The sequence below is a fragment of the Bipolaris victoriae genome (assembly GCF_000527765.1).
Source record: "Bipolaris victoriae FI3 unplaced genomic scaffold scaffold_56, whole genome shotgun sequence".
Taxonomy (NCBI): Eukaryota; Fungi; Ascomycota; class Dothideomycetes; order Pleosporales; family Pleosporaceae; genus Bipolaris; species Bipolaris victoriae.
In genome coordinates, this window is record NW_014575336.1 from 25,883 (window position 1) to 41,689 (window position 15,807).

The 15,807-nt window shown below is 53.8% G+C and overlaps 6 protein-coding genes across 6 annotated transcripts; 3 read left to right on the top strand and 3 right to left on the bottom strand.

Annotated features, from left to right (window-relative positions):
- Positions 1 to 76: 76 nt before the first annotated feature.
- COCVIDRAFT_38853 (hypothetical protein) lies at positions 77 to 795 on the bottom strand (the record flags this gene model as incomplete). Its single annotated transcript, XM_014699870.1, has 3 exons — positions 77 to 91; positions 243 to 404; positions 655 to 795. 3 exons carry the CDS (start codon positions 793 to 795, stop codon positions 77 to 79), a joined length of 318 nt encoding a protein of 105 aa, XP_014555356.1.
- A 996-nt stretch (positions 796 to 1,791) lies between these two features.
- COCVIDRAFT_102493 (hypothetical protein) lies at positions 1,792 to 4,445 on the top strand (the record flags this gene model as incomplete). The annotated part of the gene is made up of 6 exons (XM_014699871.1): positions 1,792 to 1,995; positions 2,049 to 2,087; positions 2,137 to 2,169; positions 2,223 to 2,340; positions 2,390 to 2,397; positions 2,451 to 4,445. The coding sequence occupies 6 exons, from the start codon at positions 1,792 to 1,794 to the stop codon at positions 4,443 to 4,445; spliced, it is 2,397 nt and encodes a 798-aa protein (XP_014555357.1).
- Positions 4,446 to 4,945: 500 nt separating this feature from the next.
- COCVIDRAFT_17055 (hypothetical protein) lies at positions 4,946 to 5,446 on the bottom strand (the record flags this gene model as incomplete). The annotated part of the gene is made up of 3 exons (XM_014699843.1): positions 4,946 to 4,970; positions 5,070 to 5,353; positions 5,444 to 5,446. The coding sequence occupies 3 exons, from the start codon at positions 5,444 to 5,446 to the stop codon at positions 4,946 to 4,948; spliced, it is 312 nt and encodes a 103-aa protein (XP_014555329.1).
- Positions 5,447 to 5,929: 483 nt separating this feature from the next.
- Positions 5,930 to 7,972, top strand: COCVIDRAFT_38855 (hypothetical protein; the record flags this gene model as incomplete). The annotated part of the gene is made up of 3 exons (XM_014699872.1): positions 5,930 to 5,960; positions 6,010 to 6,180; positions 6,228 to 7,972. The coding sequence occupies 3 exons, from the start codon at positions 5,930 to 5,932 to the stop codon at positions 7,970 to 7,972; spliced, it is 1,947 nt and encodes a 648-aa protein (XP_014555358.1).
- A 1,847-nt stretch (positions 7,973 to 9,819) lies between these two features.
- On the bottom strand, positions 9,820 to 10,488 carry COCVIDRAFT_17057 (hypothetical protein; the record flags this gene model as incomplete). The annotated part of the gene is made up of 2 exons (XM_014699844.1): positions 9,820 to 10,420; positions 10,475 to 10,488. The coding sequence occupies 2 exons, from the start codon at positions 10,486 to 10,488 to the stop codon at positions 9,820 to 9,822; spliced, it is 615 nt and encodes a 204-aa protein (XP_014555330.1).
- A 979-nt stretch (positions 10,489 to 11,467) lies between these two features.
- Positions 11,468 to 15,697, top strand: COCVIDRAFT_27697 (hypothetical protein; the record flags this gene model as incomplete). Its single annotated transcript, XM_014699873.1, has 7 exons — positions 11,468 to 11,736; positions 11,795 to 11,993; positions 12,050 to 12,251; positions 12,346 to 12,669; positions 12,721 to 13,594; positions 14,813 to 15,470; positions 15,569 to 15,697. 7 exons carry the CDS (start codon positions 11,468 to 11,470, stop codon positions 15,695 to 15,697), a joined length of 2,655 nt encoding a protein of 884 aa, XP_014555359.1.
- Positions 15,698 to 15,807: the final 110 nt, after the last annotated feature.

Here is a 15,807-nt window from a genome sequence, read left to right on the forward strand (position 1 = left end):
CCGCCTTGGTCGAGCACCCATTCTATCCAGTCCCATTTCCCCGCCGGGGTATCATGGGTGTTGATATGCGGGAACATTAGTGAGACAGTTGCTATCAGAGGTTTCATTCCAGCAGCGCAGTTTACAACAGCGATTTGGAGTGCTACACTGTCCTTTGGGTAGTCTGGCCCACCGATCGCCTCGAGCAATGTCTTTGCAGTGTTGAGACGGCCTTTCTTCAGAGTGGCATCGATTAGAGTCACCCCATCATTCGAGGTAACTGAAAGATCCGCTCCGTGTTTTATCAGTGTCTTGAGTACTTTGTCATATCCTAAGACTGCTGCCCATACGGCCGGGGTGGACTTTCTCGGTTCGGTGCTCAACGCGTTGACGTCTGCACCCTTTTCAATCAACAACTCTACCATCTCCAAATGATTCGAGTTGCTGGCAATTGATAGAGCGGCTAGTGGTGTTAGACAGGTCCAGCAGTAGTTCAGAACAGTTTCTAGACCTACTCAAGTCCTCTTCATCTCGATCTTCAAGTCTGCTGCCCTCTTCTATCAAGTATCTCGCAGTCTCTACATGCCCACAGCTCGCAGCCCACATCAACGCAGTGCCGTCGTTCCCACTGCGTGCATGGAGATCTGCACCCTTTGCAAGGAGTAGTTTGACAACCGTCGTGTGTCCGTTCTCTGCGGCAAGAACAAGAGCAGTTTTTCCCCTTTTGCATCTCTGGTCAACATCTAGTCCCTTGTCGATAAGGAAATCAACAGCATGAACCATGCCCTCAACAGCCGCCCAATGTAAGGCGGTCATGTTTGCAGGCCCTGTAATAACCTGTACATCAGCGCCATAGTCAATGAGCAGCTGAATGAGGCGAGGCGCAAGTTCTGATGCCTGAACTGCGTGGAATATTGGAAGTATGTTACGGACTGGGCTGTCCACATCGCTACCCCTTTCCAGCAGGAGCTGTACAATGTCAGCGTGGCGTCTTTGAATGGCAATAACTAGTGGTGTGATTGCATCGTCTGTTTGGCGTTCAATGTCCACACCAGCGTCTAGCATAGCCTTCACTGTCTCGATATCCCCGTGTGCAATAGCAGAGTAGAATCTGTCGTAGTCGAGGAATAATTGGCGCAACGATTCAGGCGTGGAGGAACGTCCTTCTGATTCAGCTTCCGCATCCATATTAGGCGGTGCTGAAGATTGATGTTCTAATTGAGGCAATTCAATTTCGTGTTGGTCATGCTCCATACTGGCTGTACGAGAGAAAGTCAGGATGTAACGCGTTGGCGTCGCATCGAAAGGAAGTTATTACCGCCGACATATTCGCTAGGCAGCAACGTCGCCAACGACAGGCAGCATTAGAGTACCAGCGAGATGCACTCAGCTGGATGTTATTAGTTGGTCACTATTGCTGGGCGTAAGCGCTGCTCACTTCAGCTGAAAAGCTGCCCCTCATGCTCGCGGCCCCTCCTTCACTGCATCATCTGCACAGCAAGTGGGGCAGTTGTGGCGCAATCAACCTAACGGTGCGTTGGGCAGCAAAGCCTCACCAGATGTGGGTATTATGAAACTAGCATTACTTGTGTGAAATCCATTCACACCGTGTTTAGCAACCTGCGCGCCAGTTTTTTGTTCTTTTTGGAATCACAAGGTGGGTCGTCGTGACTTGTGGCGTCATACAAGCACCGCCTTATCCGTGTGACGGCGTGGCGCATAAGTGGTCAGCACTTTCCAACTGTCACTCGACTTATCTACAAGTTCTTCTTCCTCCTACACCTACCTTTTCCCTTTGTCATTCTAGCAAAAATGGGTGTCTCATCCAAATACTTGCTGCTCGTCGCCCTTGCGATCCTGGTCCTGCTGCCATCCAGCGTCGATGCCTTTGGCGCCGGCAATATCGCTTCCATTTCCAAAATTGAGGGGAAAAACTGGCGCCATGGAGATATTGAGGATATGCTTGCGACCGTCGCTTGCTTGAAGGGACACAAGTGGAAGAGTCAAATGATCAAGGTCGGAGCAAGCCCGCATGTCACACCCACTGCAAATACTGACATTAGGCGCAGCGTGTGTACTTTGGTAACTGGTTACGCGATTACTCACAGGTAAGTTGGCAAGGTCACGAAAATAAAACGGATGTGCTAACTCCTTCAGGCTGTTGATGTTGGTACATTGGCCAAAGTCCAGGTGCGCCGGAAAAGTATAATCGTAATACATGACAGCATGTTGACGATAATTAGGGAGAAACTATCCGTGTTCTGGTTTGGGTTCTGTCTTTCATGTCATTCGGCTATGCGACTGGAGAATTTGAGGTCACAGCCGAGAGATTAGGCGTCTACAGACCCGAAGAACACATCGGTAAGCGAAGCCAGCCCAGTCACAAGTATACATGCTAACAACGAGACAGACAATCCCGTAAGCCTATACAAGACACAAACAAGTTCTTACTGATTCTAACATTGTCACAGAAAGACTATGCTGATAATGAGGATGCTCGCAAATATGATCCACGTCTTCGTGGCCCGGTATCAGAAATTGAGCTTGCCGTTGATCCTGAGACGGGAATGAAAAATTACATTGCTAATGAGCGGGGTAACTGGGCGACATCTTCGGGATATGTAAAATATTCATTTGCGCGGGCCATCCACTTTGGTCGTTTATACACCCACGGTCCTGAAGGCCAGAGAGGACGAGACGAGGACCTAGCAGAAGCGCTTCGTTGTCTTGGCCAAGGACTACACTGCCTCGAAGATTACGGCGCTCACACAAACTACACGGAGCTGGTATTGCGGGAACTTGGATACACCAACGTATTCCCTCATACTGGCGTACAGACTGCCATCAATCTCAACGGAAAGCACACCTACCCGCTTGTCACAGGCACTTTTGGCGGTGTTGATTTCTTCCACTCTGTTCTAGGAGAAGCAAACGATCATATCACCCAGACCGAGATCGATGAGGTCAACACTGCCCTTGTGGATGCAGTTGCGTCCAATGGCAAGAGATCCGGTGGACCTGGAGGATCTGACCCATGTGGTGGCTTGATTGATGCTCTGAACATGGTCCCAGGTACTGGCGACCTTGTCAACCAGGCACGGAGTCTTCAGGCCTCATCAGATGCACAAGCTGCAGAGAATTCCCGCTCCGGGTTTGGCGACTACAGCTCCTCCAGAGCCGGACCCGATCAGTTTGATGCCCCGCCCGGCTCTATTGGTGGACCGCCAGGACCAGATATTCCAGGAACGAACACGGATCCTGCGACTATCATTCCCAAGATCTACCCTATCCTGGTCTTTAGGGATAACGTTGTTCGTAGCATCTCGAACATCATCTCCAAGATCCCTGGACTCGAGAAATTGATCGAGACCATCACCGAGCGCGTCACTATCTTCGTGCTGTCGCTGCTTGCACCTTTTATCCTCCCGATCATCAAGACGGCATCGGGCCAGCTGAAGAGCGGCTCCTCAGCTGTCATTGACTCGGCAGCCAAGCACCAGTTTGAAGTCTGGACGGATCCTACCTCGACTAACCCCACGCACAGCATGCTATCCAAGGACCATTTCTCCAACATTCTCAACCCACCTGCCGGTCAGGTAGCCGTAGCAATCCTGCAATACGTCGCGCCCCGCGTCATCTATGCATGGGACCACCCAGACGTTCCCGTCGACCAAGTGTTGGACGACGTCGTCCGCGTGTTCCACCACCCTGCTCTCCGGGATCCCTACTGTGAAGTCCACAACAATATGTTCGAGGTAGTCAAAAACTGGGCGCACAACTACCACGGAAAGGATCTCAACGACGTTCTCTCTTCGGAGTCGGTAAAAGCAGGTCACAACCATAGTGGTAGTCACGACCACTCCCACGGCCACTCCCACGGCGCAGCCGGTGTAGCCAGCTTCCAAGGCCACAGCAGCGGCGGTCACTCGAGTAAACCCTCTGGCAACTCCAACAACCTCTTCGGCTCTCTAGGCGGCATGGTCCCCGGTCCCCTTGGTGGCATGCTCAGCAGCCTAGGTGGCAGCAGTACTGGCCAGTCCCGCGAATTCGGCGACGAAGGCCCTGCCTCTCCCACCGGATTCGCATACCGTCCCCCTCCCTCGCCTCAACCTTCTACCCAATGGGCCAACTTCCACCCTTACCAGTCTTCCTACGCAGGTGAAGCATACCAGCCTCCCGCGGAATACAGCAACGCGGCCCCAGCAGGCGGCTACGGATGGTCCCACGGCCAGTACTCAGGCGGTCAGGGCCAGGAACCGAGTTATGCGGTACCGACAAGTTATCAGCAGGGCTATGAGAACTATGGGGCTGCACCGGGTGGATATCAGGGTCAGCCGCCGCCACAGCAGGGTAACTATGGTGGGTATGGCCAGGGCGGGGTGTATAATTCGTATGATCAGGGTCAGCCTGGGGGTAGTGGCAGGCAGTGGGGTGGTGGTGGTGGTGGCGGCAATTCGGCTTGGTAGGTAGACGTCTTTGTATCGATACCCTGAGATAAACTTTCATTTGGGTAGAAGTCGAGTTTTACTCACCTCACCCATATATATATCACGAGTAATGATGAATATACATGTTTGGCAATTAGAGCAGAGATTTCCTTTATTTCATTTCGTTCGTTCGTTCGTTTTCGTGTCTCCCATTCCACCCATTCCGAACCCGTTCATCTTTGTTAAATACATGCATTGAAGGAATCGCTTTCCAGACACCAAAAGTATGTATGTTTTTTTTTCTTGCCCAAGCCAGAATTATATATATATGTGACTACGACGGGGTCCCCCGGGCAATCATACTAGTCGCATCGTATGGATTTTTACTTTTTGTGGGATCCAAACTGGAAAGCGGGCGGCGGAGAAGGCGTATAATTTGGCCTGGGAAGGGGAAGAGGGGGTATTGATACAAAAAAAAAGCTGTACAAGTGGAATTCATGCGAAGCCACTCGCTAGGCTACACAAGAGTCTCTTTCCATTTACTCGTTGATCTTAGCCAGCAGCCTGCAAAAAAAAGTCACACGTTAGCTCTGTATTTTCCTCATATTCCCTTGGAATATGCTCCCCCAACCACATCCAACAAGGGCGCAAAGAAAAACTTACTCATGGTCCCTGAACAAGCTCAATTCCTCCTCGCCAACCTTGATTGGGCTACCGCCGAATTGCGGGATCAAAACCTTGTCGCCGGGCTGCACGCTGGGTGTGACGCGCTTTCCGTCCTTGTCGAAGGCGCCGGGGCCGACGGCAATGACTTTTGCTTCGTTGAGGTCCTTGACGGCCGTCTCGGGGAGGAAGATGCCAGTTGCAGTCTTGGCTTCGGGCTTGATGCGCTGCACAAGGATGCGGTCGAGGAGGGGTGCAATGCTGCGGATAGACTTGATGGTGGACTGTTATAGCAAGACATTGTTAGCAAAAAAAAAGATTCTTGAGGTGGAGGTGGGTGGTGCGGGCAGGTGGTATAGGCGTCCGGGACTTACCATTTTGGCGGGTTGGAAGAAAGGTAGGTGGGAATTGGGTATTATGGGAAGCTTGAAACGGCGGGTTTTGTAGCGGGGGGGAGAAGGAGAGATTGAGGTCCGTTTGGGGGGATGTTTGTAGAGAGAGAGACTGGAGGATGTTGTGCTTTTGCCTTTCCAGAAAATTCCATGTCCGTGCACCGTAGTACCTCGGAATCACCTGCGGAAACACATCCATCTCGCGCATTACCAGAATTAGTAATTATTTCTTGTGCCTTTACGCGCGCTACATTATTTTGCTTGTCTGCCGGCTGTCGCGACGAACGTGGGTACTTGGTGCCTTTATGTGGAGAAACAATGTCCTCGGATTGAGGAATTGTTCCTCTATTGCGTCAGTCAATTATGGGGTGAGGACGTTGCGACGGTACAGCTCTGTAAAGAGTTTGCCAGTTACAAAAGATGAGTTCAGGCGGGCTCTAGACTGGAATTCTTTGCATAGTGCGCAGGATGTTTGGTCAAGCAGGCAGGCTTTGGGTGGGTATGGTGGGAAGTAGTTCACAATATGTCTGGCTGACCATCTGATACAGGCATTGCCATAAGCGGTGGGGTGGATTCAATGGCATTAGCTGCTCTGTACAAAGACTTCCAAGAAGAAGACTCAGAATTGCCCAAAGCCCATGGTTTCATCGTAGATCACAAAGTGCGCCCGGAGAGCACGGAAGAAGCCAGCTGGGTGGCAGAGCAATTGCGCTCCAAGCGTAGGCACACATCATTCCTCTATTCTGCAAGTACTGACTTGACCAAGTTGGTATCGAATCCACTGTAATTCCCCTCACATGGCCCATAGACTTTGATCCCCATGATGGCAAGCGGTTTGAGACGGAAGCACGCATACTACGTTACCAGGCGCTCGGTCGAGCATGCAGGGACATGAAAATTAACCGCCTGATGGTGGCGCATCATGCTGACGACCAAGCCGAGACAGTCATGATGAGAATGGCAAATCATAGGCTCCGATCGGGACTCCAGGCTATGCAGCGCGAAGAATGGATACCCGAGTGCGAGGGCATTTACGGGGTGTACCATAGCGGCAATCCACTGAAGCCCCGTCCCAGTCTGAACATCCCGTTCCCCATTGAGCAGGGAGGCATAAAGATTTTGCGGCCACTCCTTGATTTTGAAAAGGCACGACTTATTGCGACATGCGAAGAGAAGGGCGTTGCTTGGGCAGAAGACAAGACGAACCAGATACAGACGTTGACGTCTCGCAACGCTATACGTCATATCTACAAGAACCACAAACTTCCAGAGGCACTAAGCGTCAGATCGTTGGTTGACGTGTCGTTGCATATGCAAGAGCGTGTCAAGAAACACAAGGATTTTGCAAAGGAGCTCTTTGAGAAATGCCTAATAAAACTCGACATTCAAACAGGCTGTTTGGTTGTCCGATTTCCACCCTTCTCAGATCTCCTTCCGCGCCCAATTGAGACGATTGCCGACAAAATAGAGGCAAAGAATACGGCCTACGGCCTCTTGGAACGGGTCGCCGAATTGGTTACGCCACGAGCCAAGGCGCCTCTCGGCCAGCTTGCGGCGACTATACATCGCATCTACCCAGAGCTTGAGGAGTTGGAGGATGACGATGTGGGTCACTGGGATGGAGTTCGTAAGAAGAACTACTGTGTCTTTAGTGTATGGTGGCGGTTCTGGGATCAGCGGACTCCCTTTCCTGAGCATGACGAACACGGTATTGATCTATCGTTGCCGCATCCGCGAGAATGGCTCCTCACGCGGCAGCCTCTTGACACGAACGAGAGGAAAGATGCTGCAAATTATCTCGTTTATCTCCCGTCTTCAAACTCCCGCCCCTCTCGGAGCGAGCCATTCCGCCTCTTTGACGGCCGTTATTGGATCCGGTTCCACAACCTTCTTCCCAGGGACAAGCTTATTATTCGGATTTTTAACAAGGCCGATGCTCACCTCTTACCCACATACCAGCAGAATAGAGCCGACATGCTGGATGTAACCCGTGCGCGCCCGTACCGCTTCATCTTGGCAGCCTTGGACTTGCTCCGGCCATCTGACGTGCGCTATACCCTGCCGGCTGTGTTCCGAAAGGACCACGAGACTGGGTTGGAGACGCTGGTGGGGTTCCCGACGCTAGATGTACGGATAGATGGGTTTGGAGCGCCTGAAGGCGTGTGTGAGTGGAGTGTGAGATATAAGAAAATTGAGCTTGGCTCTAGAACAGCAGGGCAGATTGTGGTGCCTGGCAGCACGAGAAAAGACATCGTTATCGAGGATAAGAAACAGGTGGTTGTTCAACAAGGTGCGGAGAAGGCACGGTTGCGCAAACAGAAGCAGCGTGAAGAGGGTCAGCTACAACGTGCTCGGGAAGCGGGTCGTGGTGATGATGCTTTGACGGGTGAGAAGCGTATGGTGGGACATGTTGATGGACGACGCAGACGGAGTAACGGGATGGAAGAGAGAGCTGCTGAAAAGAAGGATGCAGTGCAGGTTGAGGGGAGAGATGACGATAGGAAGGAGTGAGTTGGGAAGGAGCCATTGAGGCATGGGAATTGAAGATGGACGACTAATGCTGCTTTCCTCTTTGTATTATGTAGCGATAATATGTCGGGCTCTTCTTTTCCCATCATTTTGCTCTATATTTCTCCTCTTACTTTTGGTGGTTCGCATGCAGTAGAGTAAATGTAGTAGAGCGAGCGTCTACCCAAGACGTTGTATCCACGAATGACTGGGGTTGATGTCATGGCGTGTCAGTAGGGGAAGGAGCCAACAAGCAACATGACCTAAAAAGCAAGGGTATGTACAAACCCGTTTAGGTAGTGTGGACGTTTCACGCTACATCCTATAACGTTTATTTCGCACGTCTACTGCAGAAAAAGCAAAGAAAAACCCCAGTGTTCACTGGGCGTCATCACATGTTGTTGCTGGATTTGGGAGGCTGGGAAATGGGCACACATATGTACGTACAATCACATGTGGCAGGTGGCCCTTCTCCGTTGAAAGAAAGGGGTACAAGCACAGCGCTACGCCATAGTTCACTATTGGCATTGTAGCGAGTCTGGTCGAATCGAGTGCTGGTGCAGGGCGCGCACGTGCGTATTAGCAGCCAAAAAGGCCAGAGTAGGTAAGTAGCGTTTGTTAGTCAGGGACGCACCGGCTCCACCATCGTGCAAGTCAACATTTTGGCATGCGGCTCTTTTGTTCGCCCTGCGGCACCATTGCGACGGGGCGCACGTACGCCGGCCTAAGCAAGAGAGGCTACTGTGGCGTTATTGTCGGTTTCCAAATCGTTGGGACGGCGCGCGTTGGTGTAGCGGTGCTAGAGACGTGATGCGAGGCTGGTGTGATGGTGGTGATTATGTGTGGGGAGAGGAGCGCCAAAAGGAAGGAAAGAGGGATTGCAGGGTGTGGGGAATGCTGAAACGTCAACGTCTAGCTTGCGCGGTAATACGTGGTGTGCAGTCAAAAAAAAGCAAAAGGAGAGGAGCGCCCGTTACGAAAGAGACAAGAGGCATGTCGTTGCCATGGGCTATATACGTGGTTCGCAGCTCGTAGCCAGGAGATGAGATGTCCATGCATTTTCATGTACAGGGGCGGGCGGCGGCATCAGTCATAGTCAAGTATTAGCCTTTGAGCCAAAAGAGGGTGGGGATTGAACACAGAGCCGCTCTGGATGCACAGGCCCTCAGGATACACCCGTGGCATCTTGTCGCCAAAGTTTTCTTGCGCGTCCGACATTGATTGCCCATTTTTCCTAGCTGTGGCGGTGAGGGGAGGGGGGTAATGAGGGTTAGGGGAGGGAGCCAGTCACATAGGCGGGAAATAACAGGGTGGGTGGGTGCGTCGGTCCATGTCGACGACGTCGCGGCACTATAGAGAGATTATTGGCTTCTGGAAGATCTGCCATTGTGGAGTGGGAGTGGCTGGCTCTGTGCGTGCGTGCCGCGGATACGGGATGAGTATGTAGCAAGCGGCAGCGGAGCACACAACAGAGAGGCACACACACCCAGAGAGAGGTTGGGAGTGAAAAATCAGCCGCCAGATGAAAGGAGGCTACGTGCAGATCAACCTAAACGGGCGGGCTGATATGCACAATGGACGGCTTCTGCAGCGGTGTCTCATGTAGGGTGGGCATTTGATTGGAGTGATAGATGGGATATGGTTTTGGCACATGTCAGGCAAATGTCCGATTGGGGATGCTCAGGCTGGAAGATGGTTTTTGCACGGTAGGAGTTTCCCTTTGCCCTCCCCCCCTTTGACGTGAGGGGGGAGGATGGGTCGCAATAAGCCGGACAGTGGCCCTAGTTCACATGGGCCAGGTGTTTTGGGCTGATCAGAGGGAGGGGGGACCTGTGTTTTGTGGGTAAGAGTCAGACGAGATTTTTGCAGCAATTTTCCCACTCCACCCGCTCCTGTGCGGGGACCTGAATCAGGGCAAATCTCAAGTACGATGGGCAAATTTGGCGGCTTTTGGGCGTTGGAGGGCCAATGGTGGCGTGCCGTTTGCCGGTGCGTGGGTTGACGTGACTTGACGACAGGCGGGCAGGCAGGGCGGGGGTCCACGTGCATGTCAGTGTCAGAGGGGCTGGAGTGGGAGGCAGAAGTGAAGATGAGTTCGCGGCGGCACCAAGTAGCCTCGTCGTGCTGTTCGGCTGCATTGGCTGCATTTGCCAGGTGTCGAGAGCAGCCAATTTGATGGCCAGGGTTGGTTGATGGGCTTTTTGTAAACGGGGATCAGCGCTTGGGCCGAGAGCGAGAGCGGCAGACTGGCGATTCGTTGTGCATGCAGGGCCGCTAGAAGTGCCTCGCCGTGGATGTGCTGTGTACACATGTAAGACGGGCCTTGGCAATGGCGCGTCAAGGTTCGACTCGAGTTGTGCAGACCTGCCTGGCCATGGCGGAGGTGGTGGTGGTGATGATGATGATGATGATGATGATGATGATGGTGTTGCACGTGGTGCCATGTGAGTACTGCATGTACATACTACTCACGTACTGTGTAGTAGTATGTAAGCATGTACGCACCTTGACATGGTCATAGTACATGTGTGTGTCTACATAGTACTCTGTACACACAACACATACAATACATGCAATATGTATGTATCTCGATACATTCACATGTATGTATCCATGTACATCCATCATCCATCATCCATCCATCCATCCACACACACACACACATAGCATATACGCGGAGGTGCCGGGCCTTGGGTGGGCGGCCACTCTGAGGCGATGCCATGATATCACGTCTGCAGGCTAACGCATGTCTCGTGAGCCATGCAAAAAAGGCGTCTGGATCAACGGCGGTTGGCTCATGGCTTCAAACAAGCTGGTGGAAGAGGGGCAGCGCGATCATGCGACCTGGCTACGCCCATGTTGTTTGGCTACCCGGCTACCCAACCTTATCCGATACGTGACCACCCTCCCACCCTTTGCCCAACACTTGCCATGCCCCTCGCCATCACCATCGCGCAACCTGCCGCCCCGTGTCTGCCCTGCCCGCCCGCCGCCAACTGCCACTGCTGCCTCCAGCTAAAGTAGTCGCTAGACATCTGCCTCGCCCGCCCATCGGCGCCAAAAAAGACAATGTCGGCGTGCACAGTATAGTGTTTCAGGGCGTGAGCATTGCATAACATGGCAAAGGGTGCTATTCGGACAGGCTAGTTGCAGGCGGGTCCGCCTAGTGGACGTGCTGCCGCGAAGACCAATTTCGTTGCTTGCCCCCCTGCACCATGACCCCTACCTAGCAACACCGCCCTTCACATTAAAGTTCTCCCACCCCATCACTGCTCGACGTTTTTCCTATCCTTCTTCCCTCCCTACACCGCTGTTCGCTCCCTTGCCTCACGAGGTTCCAACTTGCTTGTTTGCCGCTGCACCTTGCGAGCCTGGAACTTTCCCTTTCTGTACTCCCTTTGTAATACACAAACCCCCAAAGCCCCTCTTCTTCGCCCAGATACCCCTTCACCCACACTTTTTTTCTTCGCCCACGCAAACCCCCTCCCCCACGCAACCATGTCTGCCCCAGTCGAAGCACCAAAGACCGTCGACCAGACAGAGGTTGTCGGTACCACTGAGGCTGCCCCCGCCCCAGTCCTGGCCGCCGACAACACTGTCGCCCCCGTCGCAGAGCCCAAGACTGAGGAGGCACCCAAGGAGGAGCCTGTTGCCGCCGCTGAGGAGACCAAGGCCGACGAGGCTATCAAGGAGGAGCCAAAGGAGGAGAAGGTTGTCGAGCCCATCTACAGCGGTGCTCTCGGCTACAAGGCCCCTGGCCTGAAGAAGTGAGTGTGCTCGTGTGCATCTTCTGTTGACAAACATTGTACTGACCACCACCAACAGCGCCTTCCGCTTTGCTAAGAAGTTCTTCTGGTTCGGCGAGGAGCCCGTCGCCGCTGAGAGCCTGGGCGAGTACCTCCGTGGTGAGAAGCCCGAGGTTGCTCACCCCACCGTTGCTTGGTCCAGCCAGACTGGAAAGGGTCTCCTTTTCTTCGTCAAGCACGCCGACAAGAAGGACCAGCCCGCTGGTGTCCTGAACTTGGTACGCTCCCGCCCTGAACAAATTCGCCGATGCACTCCCCACTAACACGTGGACAGGCCTACGCCACTGATCTCGCCAAGGACGGTGCTCTTGCTTTCGCATTCAAGCTCTCTGGCCACAAGCACGCCTTTGAGGCTTCGACCACTGCCGAGCGCGACGGATGGTTTGTCGCCGTTGAGAAGGCCATCACCGAGGCCAAGGCCTCCAAGGACACCATCGAGTCCAGCGAGGGCTACAAGGAGGCAAAGGAGAAGATTGGTACGTAAATGAGTCGTGCCTCGCATCCTTCGTGATGTGAGGCCGCTAGTGGGCGATCTTGCCGTTCGACCTGCAGAACACTAACAACGCGCAGGCAAGCCCACCGCGCTAGCGGGCGCTACCGCCGCTCCCAAGAAGAGCATGGACGTTGCTCCCAAGCTCGCTGAGGGCGAGGCTTCTGAGCCCGCCGCTGCCCCAGCTCGCACTGGATCTTCCTCCAGCTCATCTTCTGATGATGCCAAGGCAAAGAAGGCCAAGAGCAAGTCTCGCTCTGTTTCTCGTGGCAAGCGCGCCAGCCTCCTCGGCGGACTCCTCGGAAAGAAGGACAAGGAGCCCAAGACTGAGAGCGAGGCCGTCAAGGAGGAGCCAGAGACCAAGGCTGAGGAGCCCGCTGCCACTGCTCCTCACCTCGATGAGAGTGAGTTGAATTGAACACCACTGCATGTGATTTTTGACTAACAATGTCTAGTCCCCACCACTGCTCCCGTCGACGCCAACGATGTTGTCAAGCCCGCCGAGACCACTGCTGAGCCCGCTGCCCCCGTGGCGGCTGTTCCCATCGAGGAGGCTCCCAAAGCTGAGGAGCCCGCTGTTGCCGCCGCTGCTGCCCCCGAGAAGCCCAAGCCCACCAAGCGTGCTTCCATCTTCGGCACCTTTGTCGAGAAGCTCAAGTCGCCCACCACTGAGAAGAGGGAGGCCGAGGCTGGTCTTGCTGCCACTCCTGTCAAGGAGAACGAGACCGTCGCTGAGCCCGTCAAGCCCGTCGAGGAGACTGCTCCCGTTGCTGCTCCCTCTGCCAACGAGGCTGCCGCTGCTGAGCTGAACAAGGACGAGACCAAGCCCGTCGTTGCAACCAGCACCCCATCCAAGGAGAAGGAGCACTTCAGCTTCGGCAAGCTCTTTGGCAACAAGGACCGCGCCAAGTCGCCCGCCGCCCAGGAGAAGCTTCCTGAGCCCAAGGCCGATGCCGCTCCTCAAATCGAGGATGCTTCAGCCCCCGCCGCTACCGAGGCTGTTGAGGCCACCCCAGCCACCACTGAGGCTAAGCCAGAGACCACTGAGGAGCCCAAGCAGGACAAGAGGAAGTCCTTCTTCGGCAACCTTGGTCGTTCGCTGAGCAAGGCCACTGGCAACAAGAGCCAGGCCAACAAGGAGAAGAAAGAGGCCGCTGCCGCCCCCGCCCCGGTTGTCGAGGAGGAGACCGCTCCCGCTGCCGTTCCCGTCGCTGAGGAGAAGAAGGAGGAGGAGGCTGCCGCTCCCGTTGCCCCCGTCGCTGAAGTCCCCGCTGAGAACAGTGTGGGCGATGCTTCGAAAAGCGCCAACCCGACTGTCGCTACAACTGCGTAAGGTCTGGTGGGAAGATGTCAGCCTCTGCAACGACAGCCACGACGGAATGACGGAAAAGCAAAGACACCGTAAATCCCTTGTTTGACCGTACGGCCAACCCGATACCCATCCAAATGTGCCTTGTGTCTTTTACTAGATTCGAGGCGTAGCATTTTGGACCAAACTTTCCTTGACTCTGTTCGACGTTTCCTTGCATCTGGACCAACTCCTCGTCACTCTTTCCGCGTGGATCACCATCTGTGTGGCATTGACATGTAGGAGGCGTCCATTTTTGGCTGTTCTTTGCTTCATGCCCACTGCTTGTTTAGACTGATACCACTGCACCTGTTTCTCTCCTTTTTGATACCATTGGCTGTTTTGGTCGCAACTTGTTTTATCGCGCAATACCCCGGATACCCTCTGCGTACAGCCTTGTTAGGTGTACACAAGCGGCCACTAGGGCACACATCGACGTAATAATCTCTAATACACTGTCGTTTGCTCTGAAATCCTTGATTTTTTTTTATGTCGTGATGCTTGGCCTAGTGACGAATTGGTGGTGATGGCGCGGTACATGCCGGCAGGCTGTGCAGCGACGGATGACTGCGTACGTCGATCGACAATGCATCAAGAGTCTGAATGCAGACAGTCCGTGTACACGAGACCAATTTGACCGGCCTGGGCCGTCCCTTAGGCATGCACACACAGCAAGCCTGGGATAGCCGGTTCAAGGTTGGAGTCACGGGGCAAAGGGTACAAGGACCGTGACATCGTCCAGCCTTGGTCCAAAGGATTGCGTCCATCGATCGATATCTCCATGCCGCCCCCGATACAGGAGTAGCCTCGCCACAGCCCCGGCCCTTCCAACTTTCTTACCCTCTCCATCCGAGAGCCAATATGCGCATGCAATTGTTGCAAGCACATCTATACACGCCAATCATATCGCTAGAACGATATCTCCAAACTTTCTGCTAGATGACCCGAATGACTGCCTGTTCAGGCAAAGATTGAGGGGTAGCAACGGGCACCTAATTCCAACATGGTACGAAAACCTTCCTTAGTCGCCTAGCGAGTCACGCAAACATTACCATGAATATCAAGTCTAAGACGAGAGTGTTTTTTCCTTGCATCTAGGGTTGTTGCGCATCTCGTCAGACCGACGAAGCACCAGGTGCCGCGCGAGCGCATTCGTCGTCGTCACGCCACAACATTACTGCACCCTCGACACAACGCAGTCCGTCCACTTCGCCGCGCGCATCGCATATCTCACACGGCAACCATGCGCTTCCTTCCTCTTCTTCCTCTCCGCCTCCAGTGCAGGCCATCGAGCGCCCAAACATCCCGCTGAAACCCATTCAGCCCTTCCAACGCTCTCGTCTTCCCAACACCCTCGCTGCCGCTGCCGCAACCACGAAGCCCAGCTCCCGCGTCAAGCCGCTGACAGATCCCACGGCGCTCAAGTGGACGCGCGCGCGCCTGGAGAAAGAGCGTCAGGACTGGTGGGATACGCAGGTCACGGGGTCGCCTGAGATATGGGGCGCTATTCGTCTGGCGGCGCAGCACCTGCAGGCTGGTGAGCTACAAGAGGCGCAAACGATGCTGGATGTGACGGGGTGCACGTGTCCGTCGGGATTAGTATGGCGCGGGGTTTTTGATGCCACCGGCGTGCAGTACAAGGTTCCCGAGTGGGTGGTTGTCGAGCCTGAGGGAGTGGTTGAAGAGGATGACGATGAGGAGGAGGGGGTGGGTGCTGAGGTTGAGGAAGAGGAGGGGGGCGACGAGGAAGTGAATGTGAGAGTAAGGATGAGCCATGATTCCAAGGATGTGACGGTTCGGGTGCATAGGAAGGAGAGTGTTGCGAAGATTATAGAGAAGATCAAGGATGAGGCCAAGGTATGTCTTCTTTACATTTACATTTGCATATCGTTTCGTTTCTCTCTCGGCTTTACACAAGACTTTCCGTCTTTCGATCAAACTAACCAAATCCATAGCTCGACCCTTTTGCCAGAATCCGGCTCGCATATGGCGGGCGCGTGTATCACGAGCATGAGAGCCTGGAGGCCCATCCCCATTGGAACTTTGATAATCAATTTGTTATTTCCGGCTTTGTGTTTCTCTGAATCTACGGTAATGTAGGTGGGGAAGGGCGTATATACTTGTGAGTAATTCCCGTGACGGAGACTAATTTATAATGTTTGTCGACTTGATTTGAGGATGGATGCGAAGTGAA